The 13,288-nt window shown below is 37.3% G+C and overlaps 1 protein-coding gene across 1 annotated transcript in view; it reads left to right on the top strand.

The window, feature by feature from the left end:
• TRPC3 (transient receptor potential cation channel subfamily C member 3) overlaps positions 1–13,288 on the top strand; it is a 612,367-nt gene that overhangs the window by 491,810 nt on the left and 107,269 nt on the right. Inside the window, exon 9 of the mRNA XM_053703612.1 lies at positions 6,531–6,726. Coding sequence (XP_053559587.1) covers positions 6,531–6,726 — 196 coding nt within the window. The remainder of the gene's footprint in view (positions 1–6,530; positions 6,727–13,288) is intronic.

The following is a 13,288-nucleotide window of genomic DNA, read 5'->3' as shown; positions in this document are numbered from 1 at the left end:
GCTTGTATGACCATATGAAGGAGTTAATCATTTTTTGTTGTGCTGAGAGAAAGGGTTTCGGTAAGGGCAAAGGAAGGGCCTGGAACAGATATAGGTATCTGGGGACTATCATCATCTTCACCGTGTTGATGCGCCCTAGCCATGATAAATGTCCCTGTTTATGCCAGTTTTCTAGCGAGGATTTAACGTTCGTTTGGAGGTTGATAAAGTTATCTGGAAAGAGTGTGTGTGGATCTTTGGAGATTGTCAAGCCTAGATATTTAAGTTTATCTGGTAGTGTGAACTTTGTTTGTCGTGTAATGTACAGCATTTCTTGAGAGGTTAGATTTATTGGCAATAGACCCGACTTCTCCATGTTAATGGAGAAGTTGGAAACCTGTTTGTATGCGTCTAGGATTTGTATGAGAGCGGGGAGGGAGGTAGTTGGGGATTGTAGGGTGAATATCACGTCATCCGCGAACAGTAGGCATTTTTGGGTAGTGTCTCCGAATTTTAGGCCTTGTATATGATGACAGTGTCTAATTTGTAGTGCCAGTATTTCAACTGTAATAGCAAATAATAGGGGTGAGAGCGGGCACCCTTGACGTGTGCCATTGGAGATGGGAAAAGATTGGGATATATTATTGTTGACTTTAATTTTTGCGCTCGGGTTATGATAAAGGGCCTTTATTCTGGAAATGAAGAGCTCGGAAAAGCCGAACTTTGACAGGGTGGACCACATAAATTGCCAGTCCACCCTGTCAAATGCTTTCTCAGCATCCGTCGAAAGCAAGGTTAGGGGTGTGTGGGAAAGGTGGGCTTGTTGGAGTGAGTGAAGTAATCTAGTAGTGTTATCTTTCGCCTCTCTCCCCTTAATGAAGCCCACCTGATCAGGGTGGACTATGTTGGGCAATATTTCATTCATGCGGTTGGCTAAAATTTTGGCATATATTTTCATGTCGATATTTATAAGGGAAGGGGTCTATAGTTATTAACTACATCATTGGGCTTGCCCGGTTTAGGAATCACCGTGATTACTGCTTCTAGGAGGGAGCTGGGCAAAGCAGCACCCTGGTCTATATCGTTAAAAAGTGTCAGGAGTTGGGGGTTTATGTGTTCTTGTAAGAGCTGGTAAAATTTAGATGTGAGGCCGTCTGGACCTGGGGATTTGCCATTTGGTAAGGACTTAATAACTAAGTTGATGTCCCTCAGGGTAATGGGAGAGTCTAAGAATTGTTTATCGTCATCTGTGATAGAGGTTATAGGGACAGTGTTCAAGTATGTTTCTATTTCCTCTTTCCTATCTTGTGATGCGGAATCTGCTAGATTATATAGTTGCTTATAGTAAGAAGCAAATGAGTTGACAATTTCTTCATTTTTGTGGGTTGTCTCACCAGATGGGTGGCGGATTGTCTTAATGAAATTGGAAAGCCTTTGTTTTTTAAGGGACCTGGCTAGTAGGCGGCCTGATTTGTTACTTTCTATGAAAAATTTAGATTTAGTAGTTAACGCTCTCATGTGGGCTTTTTGAATTAGAAATTTATTTAGGGCTTCTCTAGCGTCATTTAATTTGGAGAGTTTGGATGCGGAGGATGGATCTGCTCTAAGAGTGGTTTCACAGGTGGTTAGTTCGTCGGATAGTGAAGTGAACTGGGCATTGTGAATTTTGCGTTGTGTGGCAGTGTGTTTCATTATTGCCCCCCTGATAAAACATTTATATGTCTCCCAATTATTCGCGGGTGTCGTGTCTTCAGGTTTGTTTAGGGCGAAGAATTCGGCCGAGAGTTTTTTAATGTCATCAACTGTTGCTTGATTAGTCAGTATATGGTCGTTGAGTCTCCAGTTGAATGTAGTATGTGGTTTGCTAGCCCACTTGAATTCTGTATGTACCATACTGTGATCGGACCAAGAGGTGTGCGTGATTTTAGAATGTACAAGGGCAGAGAGCAGAGCCTGATCGCATAGTATGTAATCCAACCTGGAGTACGTGTGTTGTGGATGTGAGAAAAAAGTGTAGTCTTTTCTATTGGTATGTACTACTCGCCAGGTGTCAAATAGGTTAATAGATCGTAAGGCTGCACAATTAGAGTTGAGAGTATTATTGCGCAGATAGGATTTTCCACTAGAGGTATCTAGTGTTGGGTTCATGGGGAAATTAAAATCTCCACCCGCAATGATGGGTCCTTTAGCTAGGTCTAGTATCTTATTGACCAGGGTTTTGAAGAAGTTGGGGGTGGGTCTGTTTGGTGCATAGGTGTTTACTAATGTGACCGGGGAACCGTAACATAGACCGACAAGAATTAGGATCCTACCCTCAGTGTCTGTATATTTCTGTAGTAGTTCGAATGGGAAGCCTCGTCTGAATGAAATGCAGACCCCATTTTTCCTATTTGTACCGGAGCTATAGTAGTGTTGGTCAAAATATCTTTTGGATAAAGTGGGTTCGTTATTTTTCTTAAAGTGTGTTTCCTGAACCATAATAACGTCAATTTTCCGTTTATAAAAGTCATGAAACGCTATAGAGCGTTTTTCGGCTGAAAGAAAGCCCTTAACATTCTGAGTGGCTATGTGTAGTGTTTCTTCTTTATGGTGTACTGTATGAGACATCGTAATGTCGGGTGCCTATCACCAACCCACTTTTCGGTATGAAGGGACCAGACGGGACACCAAGTAGGAGAGGAAAAGGGTATCTACTGTTAGTGTTGGGGAAGAGGGGTTTCCGAGGAAAGGTTAGTTAGTGGGGGTCAGAGGGAATGGGAGAGGAGGAAAGAGAAGTTATGACTTTTTTTGTAAATAAAACAGTATTAGAGTGAATAACAATATTTATAACAGTATTAATTCAATCAACATTAATGTAGAATGTAAAATATAAAATACAAGTATTGCGCTGAGAAGGAAGGAAAGAAAAGTATGCAATAGAGTCTCAGCTCATAACCTGTAACTTTGATCTTTGAACTTTGATCTTTAGTCTCGGGGGCCTTTATTACAGGCCGGGTATCTGGGTAGAGTAAGGTAGTATGATGGTCGACTGATTTTAGGTGGTATTGTTTTAGAATGTAGGGGCATATAGCTTCTCTACATTGCCTTAATTCGGAGAAGCCCGGTTAATTGTATTATGTCCTGTCTAGAGGGGTGTGGAGATTAGTAGGAGATGTCATGTGGGGACCCTATTCTGTGAGTTGAAGTGTAGTCGATGTTCGATGAGGTTGGAGTGTATGTGTGCTGTCCATGCTACTAGAATTAGGTCAGGCGATGTAGGGTCGCGGACATTTAAATGATCCGTGTGCCGTGATGTCATTATATCTCAGTAAAATCTCAGGGTATGTACAGGAGGTTTAATAGATTCTAAGAAGGAGTTCCTCTAAGAGGAACTGAGGTATATGTTCAGTTTCGGGGTCTTAGGTAGGAGGATGGGTGGGTCTATTAGTGAGGTTAAATACGTAGTTGGGGTGAGTTAATGTCTTGTGGCACTGCAAGAGTTTAGAAACGATGTGGTGACATTTACAGGGAGATATAAAATATCAGTGCAGGTATAACAAATCGAACTCAATAAATTCCATAACATAATACAATAGATTTTACCTTAACATAAGGCATAATGTAGTGCAAACAAAGCTCAGTATCTCTGGGTCCGTGGTGTCTCTTTGGTTCAGAAGGTCTGTTCAGTGTCTCCGTATTCTGTCTGGTGGGTTGTGGGGGTTAGCTAAGTGAATTATGTGGAGTTCTTATACTGCTGAGGTGTATTTATTTTTTCAGGGTTATCAAGAAGTACACATGCTGTCTAAGTTATTGTGGTTGGGTCTAAAGACTGGAAGTCACAGACATTTAGGTAGTCAATGTATTGCGTCATCGTTTAACCTCGGTAAGGACTCTGACTGTGTAATAAGGTGTGTATAAATTTATAACGGTGCCTCTCTATGGGAGTCATATGCATATGAACCTCGGCAGAGGCCCAGACTGTATAATGAGGTGTGTGTGAATTTGTAACGGCGCCTCTTCATGAGAGTCACATGCACATGATCTGCGCTGAGGGCCTAGGAAGAGGGAGTGGTGGGGCCTATACATACGGTCAGGTGTGTAGTGGAGGAGAGATAGTGTCTAGTGGCCTGTTTAAGGTAATATTCGTTTTAACATATTATCAAGCATCTTTTTTGAATTGTATTTCTTCAAATTTTATCTTTTTAAATATCATATATGTCTTTTGATATGACCGGTCATATATATGTCTACATTCTTACAATATTGATTTTTTAATAAATATTTTTATGAAATCGGAGATATATACAACCTATTTTTAACTTTAATGTTTATTGTTTCTAGGAGTAATCATATGTTATATATCAAAGAAATCACCTATATAGGTTCTGTTCACGTTACACCCCATAGCTGTTGGCACACACACACCATTTTCTATTTTTCACTATTTCCCATCTTTTCTGCGTTATGGGAGCAGAATAGTGTATGTGCAGGGGATAAATTTGCGAACCATTGTCTTTGTTATTTAATAGTGTAATTAGCTTTATTGCGTTGTAGGGGTTGGCGGATTAGGGGTTAATATGTTGATTAGATACTTTGCGATGTGGGGGGATGGCGTATTAGGGGTTAGTAGATTTATTAGGTAGTTTGCGATGCTGGGATTGGCGGATTTAGAGGTTAATACTTTTATTATGTAGATTGCGATTTGAGGGTTTGCGGATTAGGGGTTAATATATTTTAATAGTTATTGCTGTGGGGGAGATGGCGGTTAACATGTAGATACTGCGCATGTGTTAGGTGTTGGTTAATACTTTCAGGGATTTATGGTGCTCACATTTTCAGCGCAAGGCTTGCTGCACCTGCCTATGTGTGGCGAGGTGAAAATGGAGTAAGATTTCTCCATTTTCGGCGCTGAATATGTGATACCAATTTGTAACGTGGTTCTTTGTTAGTTTATGGGAGTAAAATTAGCGGGCAACGGGTGAAATATATGTTATAGCAATACCCGACTAAAAAAATGGCGACGCAGGCTTTTGTGGGCGACGCCGCATATGTAATCGTGCCCATGGTTGTTAACATTGGTTTATAGCCTATATAACTGATTTCGTCTATTTATTTTTTCCATATTTTTATATATTTTTGGTTTACTAGAATTATTGATTTTTCTTTAGACTGCCTAATAAAAGTAATATGCAAAATTATATATATTTTACCATCACTACACATCATTTAAACTGCACATAGAATGGTTTGTACATTATCATTTAATAAGATAACTAGAAATTGAGACATATAAATCAAATTTTAATTTCATTATTCAGATAAAACGAAAAATTAAAAAAAGAAAAATGTTCTAGGGTTTTTAAATAGCCACTTTCTCATGATACTGTTTGTTAGAACAAAACTTTATCCCATGAGAGCATACTTAAAAAGTCTCAGGAGTGTGCAAGTGCATTAAGAACAATACTGCAAACATTGTTGCAAATACTACTGCCATAAAGTGTTCAAGACATGTGTATGCTCCTGAGTCTACAGGAGTATGCTTACATGGCAAGACCATATGTTTCAAAAAAGGATACAAAAAAAACTGTTTGAGTTTGAAAATAGAAATAAATTGGATTTTTCTTTTTCATTCTCCTTGAATCATAAAAGTTTAAAGGGACATAAAAGTTAAAATTAAACTTTTCAGATAAGGCATGCAATTTTAAACAACTTTCCAATGTACTTCTATTATCTAATTGACTTCCTTCTCTTGGTATCCTTTTTGTTGAAAAGCATATCTAGATAGGGTGAGGAGCAGCAATGCACAATTGGGAGCTAGCTGCTGATTGGTTGCTGCACATATATAACTGTTGTTATTGGCTTGCCGAACATGTTCAACTAGCTCCTAATAGCACATTGCTGCTCCTTCAACAAAAGATACATAGGGGTCTATTTATTAAGCTTCAAACGGAGCTTGATGCCCTATGTTTCTGGCGTGCCTTCAGGCTCACCAGAAACACGTTATAAAGCAGCGGTCTAAAGACCACTTCTCCATAACCTGTCCGCCTGCTCTGAGGCAGTGGACAGACATCACCGAAAATCAACCCGATCCAATATGATCGGGTTGATTGACACCCCCTGCTAGCGGCCGATTGGCTGTGAATCTGCAGGGGGTGGCGTTGCACCAGCAGTTCACAAGAACTGCTGGTGCAATGATAAATGCCGACAGCAGATGCTGTCGGCATTTATCGATGTGCGGCAGACATGGTTCTCTATAGCGGATCATGTCAGTCCGCACAATGATAAATGGACCCCCAAGAGTATAAATCAAATTTGATAATAGAAGTAAATTGGAAAGTTGTTTAAAATAATATGCCCTATCAAAAAAATGTTTCATACCCCATTCATTTTGGGTTTAATGTCCCTTAAAGTAGTAATCATGTATGTTCAAGACATATCTGTATGAAGTGTTGTTTCTCTATATTTATTTGTTTTCTTGCTATTCATTTACATTACAAAAATTCCCTCAAAAAAATGTTTGGTCTGATGATAACAATATTAATAACATACAATTTCTTTATTTTATTTTTTAGGGTTGAAGAAAGTTTTAAAACCCTTTTCTGGTCCATATTTGGTCTGTCTGAAGTAACCTCTGTTGTACTCAAATATGACCACAAGTTCATAGAAAATATTGGTTATGTCCTGTATGGAATCTACAATGTGACCATGGTGGTGGTTCTCCTTAACATGCTAATTGCTATGATTAACAGCTCATATCAAGAAATAGAGGTAATGGAAGCAAGTTTTTTTTTTTTTTTTATCTTTGTAAAGATTATTAGTATATGCATTTGCAAGTTACAGTAGACAAGTGTCAATTGTGTTACACACACTGGCGTAAAATTACGATTATCCTAATAAAATGACGGAATAATCTAGATTTTATTAAAGTGACAGAGATGAGTATTTTGCATTACTTTTCCTTTTACTGCTCAATTAGCATTTTTAAAGTAAAACAGTTAAACAGAGAAAACAGAAAAATTTAAAACCTAACCAATAACATGTAAATAACATATAGACAGTTAGTAAATGTCCAATCAGGTCATAACAGAGTCCATAAGATAGCCAGAAAAACGTTATTAGTCCTCTTTTCTATTTGCTAAAAGAAGAAAAATCAGCATGGGAAATAAGAAAAAACAAAACTCCGAAAGGAGACAAAAAATACTGGAAAATAGGAGAACCACATAAGAAAGGTAAACTGTAAAAAATCCTGGAAACTTGAAAAAGCTGGAACTCGAAATTGGAGAAATAATCCGAAACTGAAGAAGAAGGACTGTGTTGAGGAAATTCGTAGAAGGATTGAGATCCAAAATCTTCCTTACTTCCCTGGATTGGAAGGAGGTTGAGCTGAAATATATATAAAATATATTAAATAACTTAAGAATAGACAGTTAAACTTTGTCAAAATAAGAACCTTAAATAAGGGAGGGAAAATAAAATTAGAGGAGGGAAAATACTCGCCTCTGTCTCTTTAATAAAATCTAGATTATTCTGTCATTTTATTAGGATAATCAGAATTTTATTACAAGGACAGAGACTCATATTTTGCTAGTTTAAAGCAAATAAATCAATATGCAAGATGGTGTGGAAGAGAAGAAATAGGTTTAAAATAAAACTGGCGAAAAATGGAGTCAGAAGACCAATCTTCAGCATTTAAAATGTCTTGTAATGAAGCAGACTTGGAAAAAGCTTTAGAAGCAGATGCTCCTCTAATAGAGTAAGAAAAAAAAGCAGGGTCCACACCAGCTTGCAACATAATCCATTTAACCCATCTACTAATAGTAGAGGAAGTAACAGGTAAATGAGGAGGAGAAAAAGAAATTAACAGTTGTTTAGAAACAGAAGATCTCAAGTGAAAAGTTTTAGATTCATATATTTTTAGATAGGAAACAACACAGAGATTAGGATGTTCGAAAAAATAAGGATAGAAAATAGAAGATCATAGTTTTAGTGCGTCTGGACAGAGAAAATTTACACCTTGAGGCTAAAACATTTTAGCATCATAATCTAATCTAACATTTTAGCATCATAATCTTTAACATCAGAAACTCTCTTACAAGATAAAAGGCATAATAAGGTTGCAAGTTTACAAGTAAGCTGTTTAAGAGATAAATCTTTATTATCCGGCCAATTCCTAAAAAAAGAAATTAATAAATCTACATCCCAAAAATAATTATATTTAGGAACAGCAGGTCTTTTGACATGAATAGCTTTGAGAAGTTTGCAAATAGTAAAATGTTGACCAATAGGTACATTATGTAATAATTCATGGCCTGCCGAAATAGCCGAGCGAGCAACATTGATAGATCTGTAAGCCAGGCCAGCTTCAAAAAGAGAAGTTAAATAATTAATCACTTCACTTAAATTGGCTGAAATGGGATCCAGATCCCTGTTACTGCACCAACTAGTCCATTAAGAGAACCTGATATAACTAGATCGTGAAAATCTCTGTTGTGATTAATGAGAAGATCTTGTTGAAGAGGCAAAAGAACTGGTGGAAGGAAGGACATTTCTAGGAGAATTGGAAACCAATATTGTGCTGTCCACCAAGGGGTTATTAATAGAAGAGAGATCAGGTTCCTCTTCACATAAGATATTGTTTGAGGAATCATTCAGAAAGGAGGGAAGGCATAAGCTCCTGTCATTGGCCAATTTTGAAGGAAGGCATCCGTCGCTAAAGCTGTCGGATCTGGTCTCCAACCGTAAAAAAGGAAGGATCTGATAATTGAGACGAGAGGCGTAGAGATCTATTGAAAAAGGACCTCTTAGTTCTTGAAGTCTGAGAAACAAGAAGGTGTTTAATTTCCAATCGCTGTTGTCTCTTAAATGACGGGAACCCCAATCTGCTGCGGAATTGAGAAGACCAGGAAGGTATTCTGCTTGAATCGATATATTGTGAGAAAGACATTGATGAATAAAGTCCTTGGTCATTTTTGATAACATCTTTGAAGAAGTTCCTCCTAAACGATTCAAATAACGGACTGCAGAAATGTTGTCCATACGAAGAAGAATAGAGGCAGGGGAAACGTTCCTGACAAAACTTTTGACTGCAAATGAACCGGCCAGATGTTCTAGACAATTTATATGAAGATTTTTTTCTGAAATAGACCATTTGCCTCCTTAATAATAGGACCAAATCTTGCACCCCAACCAGAATTATTTGCATCCGATTCTAGGATGATATCCAGAGAGTTCCCAAAAATAGCTCTCCCATTCCAGGCTTCCATTTTGGATAACCACCAAAGAAGTTCCAATCTCGCTTCTTCTGATAAAGAAATCGTCTGAAAATAAGAGTATCCTAAATAAAGATAATGAATCTTCAATCTCGATAATGCAGAGGCGCAGGAAATATTGCCTGAATTGAAGAGGAAAGAAGACCTATAATCCTTGCCAGAGCTCGAATGGGAAAAAGTTGTTTCTTGAGGAGATAATTTATTTATTTCTTGATCTTCTTGATCTTGTCCATAGGAAGACTCAAAGTGGAAGAAATAGTATTTATAACAAAACCCAGAAAAATTAAATTTTGAGGAGTAAGAATGGATTGTTTGAAGTTGATAATAAAACCTAAATTCTGGAGAAGGTTCATGGTAGTATTTAATTGATCTGTAAGGATAAAAGGATCTTGATGAAAAATGAGGATATCGTCCAAATAGATGATTAAACGAAAACCTCTCATTCTCAACCAAGAAACTATCGGCTTCAAAACTTTTGTAAAAGCCCAAGGGACAGAAGAAAGTCCACAGGGAAGGCATGTAAACTGCCAAGTTTGATCTTTCCAAAAGAAACTTGTTGGGAAAAATGAGTATGAGAAGAGCACAAAGGTAGGACCAGCACACCTGTATTCATCAGATATCCATAGACAGCATGGTAGGTGTAACCATACAGAGTCCAATCCCATAGACTCCACATAAGTATCCAAAGCAAATAATAATGCACTCTTATGAAGTGAAAGGACTTTTATTAAGTGAACAGCAATTTTTAGGGGCTTCTGCCCCTTTGTCAAGCTAAAAATGCAATGCACATACAAACAGTTTATAGCACAGCTAATTAAAACAAGGACCAATAGGAACACACACAGAGGGCGGAGTTACACAAAGGAAACAAAGTTTTTTTTATATACACAGTAACCCCAATTTAATTAACCCTGTGTTGCCATATAGGAAATCCTAAAGGACCAAGATTAAAAACAACATATGTGAGGGTACATACAAAAATCCATAGCCATCTACATATAAAAAGAGAGATATACACGAACATAAAAATAATAATAACCAATGTTAAATCATAATAATGGATTGAGATCAAACTCCCGGTTCATACCCTTGGGGTAAAGTGTATCTAGTTTCCATATCCACTTAGCCTCTCTATACAGAAGCTCTTTATGTCTATCACCCCCCCTGGGTTTTCTTTTTCATAATGTGGGCATTGAGTGCACCCGGAAACAACTTGATGCATGTGGCAACTACAATAGATCCCAGATAGGATTTATGGTTGACCTATTGGAAGCTATCTTGACTCAAAATTATTTCCTTTTTGACAAAAAGTTTTAGTTACAGAAGACAGGCACAGCGATGGGGTCCAATGTGGCCCCATCCTATGCCTGTCTGGTCATGGACTATATAGAGGAATCTATTGTGTATAATCACCCCTTATTCCAAAAACACTGCTTGGCATGGCATAGGTATATAGATGACCTAGTTATTATCTGGCAGGGCACCCCTGATTGCTTAAACCAACTGAAAAATTATATTGAAAGATCAGCATTGTTTATTACATTCACTACTAAACATGATTCTACTAAAATTGAATTTCTTGACACTTTGGTGTATAAAGATAAGGGTCACTTAAAAACTGACCTTTATGTTAAGATAAAAGATAAAAATACACTACTTCATAGAAATAGCTTCCACCCTCCTGCTATATTCAAATCAGTTCCTAAATCACAATTCCTTAGGGTTGATAGAATTGTCTCTGACCCCTCAGTTAAGGTAAACAGACTTAATGAGATACAGTCTAAATTCAAAGAGAGAGGATATTCTGATAAGGAACTAACAGAAGTGAGGTCCAATTTCCATTTCAAAAAGAGTCACCCCAAAAATGATAGATTAACTTTTGTCAGTACATATAATACCCTAAGCTATAAAATACAAGGTATTCTTAAGCATAATTGGCATATCCTAAAGGAGTCATGTCCTGACATTAAAGAGTTTACTCAATTTCCAAGAGCAGCATATCGTAAGGGGTACACTTGTGGCAAAAGGATTACTAGATCTACTGTCAATTTTGAAACCAATAAGTCTCCTTTTTTTGGGAAACCTAAGAATGGTACCTTCCCTTGTTTGGGTTGTCCCCACTGCAACAGTGTCATGAAAGGGGGTGAAATTTGTCACCCCTACTCCGGTTGTAAGTTTAAAATACCAGGGTTCTTTACCTGTAATTCCTCCTACGTTGTATATGCCCTTAAATGTCCGTGTGGGCTATTATACATAGGGGAGACCACCCAAAGGGTAAGGGACCGTATAGGACAACACAAGTCTACCATTAGGAATGATAGTACTAAAGACCTTCCTGTGCCAGCACATTTTTTAGAAATGGGGCATCAAGCAAATCAACTCCGCTTCATGGAATTCGACCAAATAAAAAGAAAACCCAGGGGGGGTGATAGACATAAAGAGCTTCTGTATAGAGAGGCTAAGTGGATATGGAAACTAGATACACTTTACCCCAAGGGTATGAACCAGGAGTTTGATCTCAATCCATTATTATGATTTAACATTGGTTATTATTATTTTTTTGTTTGTGTATATCTCTCTTTTTATATGTAGATGGCTATGGATTTTTGTATGTACCCTCACATATGTTGTTTTTAATCTTGGTCCTTTAGGATTTCCTATATGGCAACACAGGGTTAATTAAATTGGGGTTACTGTGTATATAAAAAAAAACTTTGTTTCCTTTGTGTAGCTCCGCCCTCTATGTGTGTTCCTATTGGTCCTTGTTTTAATTAGCTGTGCTATAAACTGTTTGTATGTGCATTGCATTTTTAACTTGACAAAGGGGCAGAAGCCCCGAAACGTTGCTGTTCACTTAATAAAAGTCCTTTCACTTCATACGAGTGCATCATTATTTGCTTTGGAGTATGAGAAGAGGTGAGAATACATACCAATGAATGGTCTGAATTTTGGATGGTTCCTGAATGGTCTCGCTGTCCATTGTCTTCCTCTTGATGGGAAGAAGTTAGTGTGAGAGGTTGTTGGTGTTGCGAAATCCTGGAATTGAGACCTAGAAACTCCCTGGAAGCGGCCGGTAAAGTGGCCTCTGCCTTCCCCGGCCCTATCAAAAATTCTATTAGGATGGTAAAAATCTTTTTTGTGTTTAATTTAATCTTATTCAGTGAATTGAACTCGTTCACATAACTATTAGGTTTTTTGAGTCCAGATTTCCAAAAAGAAGACCATTAGCTTTTTTTTACCCATTTCAGTTGGAGCAAAATCAGCAATCTTAGGGTCTATATGTTTTAATACTAAACATCTCCTTTGAGTTGCCATAGCTGAGTTAGCGTCCCCTAACAAATAAACCAGTCTTTGCAACACTCTCTCATAACATAAGGGTCTAAATTTGAATAATTAAAAATAGATTCCTCAGAGAGTTCAAATAATTTTATAATGGGGCCCAATAAATCTAAATATTTGTCCTGGCAAGCCTTGAGAAACCTGGCAGGACCTCTTTTGATGTTAAATTTTTTTGCTCCAATAAATTTTAATAAGTTGGGATCAATTTCTGGAGTTAAATTAGTCAAATGAGGAAGATCTGGCCTTGGGCATTCTGCTTTCAGAATATTCTTTGTCTTATTTAATAAAGGCGTCCTAATATAAAAGTCTAAAAATGTAGCTACCTGTTTAGATGGTTGCCATTGGGATGAACAGGGATGAAGAATATCATTAGGATCTATATATAAATACCCTTTATTATCAAATAATTTAGGTTTTGAAGAAACAGATGCCTTTCTCTTTTTCTTTCTTGGTATGCCATCAGAAGATGATGATTGATCAGATAAACAAAAGAAGACTCTCTTGCAGAAATTAGGTCTGTGTGTACTCTGCTTGTAAATTTTTTATTTTCAGATAAAACATCTTCTGAATCAGAAAAAGATTGAATATTAAGTTCTTTCTTTTTTGAAACGGCAGAGATTTTGTCTGATAAAGACAGACGTGAACCATCTTTTATTTTATTTTTAACTAGTAAACTTTTGCATGCTGTTCTTTTAAATGCTTGGTTTTACAAGCAGCTTTTT

This window comes from Bombina bombina, chromosome 2, assembly GCF_027579735.1.
Source record: "Bombina bombina isolate aBomBom1 chromosome 2, aBomBom1.pri, whole genome shotgun sequence".
NCBI lineage: Eukaryota > Metazoa > Chordata > Amphibia > Anura > Bombinatoridae > Bombina > Bombina bombina.
Note: the sequence above shows the minus strand (reverse complement) of the source record. Positions and strands in the feature narration are given on the sequence as shown.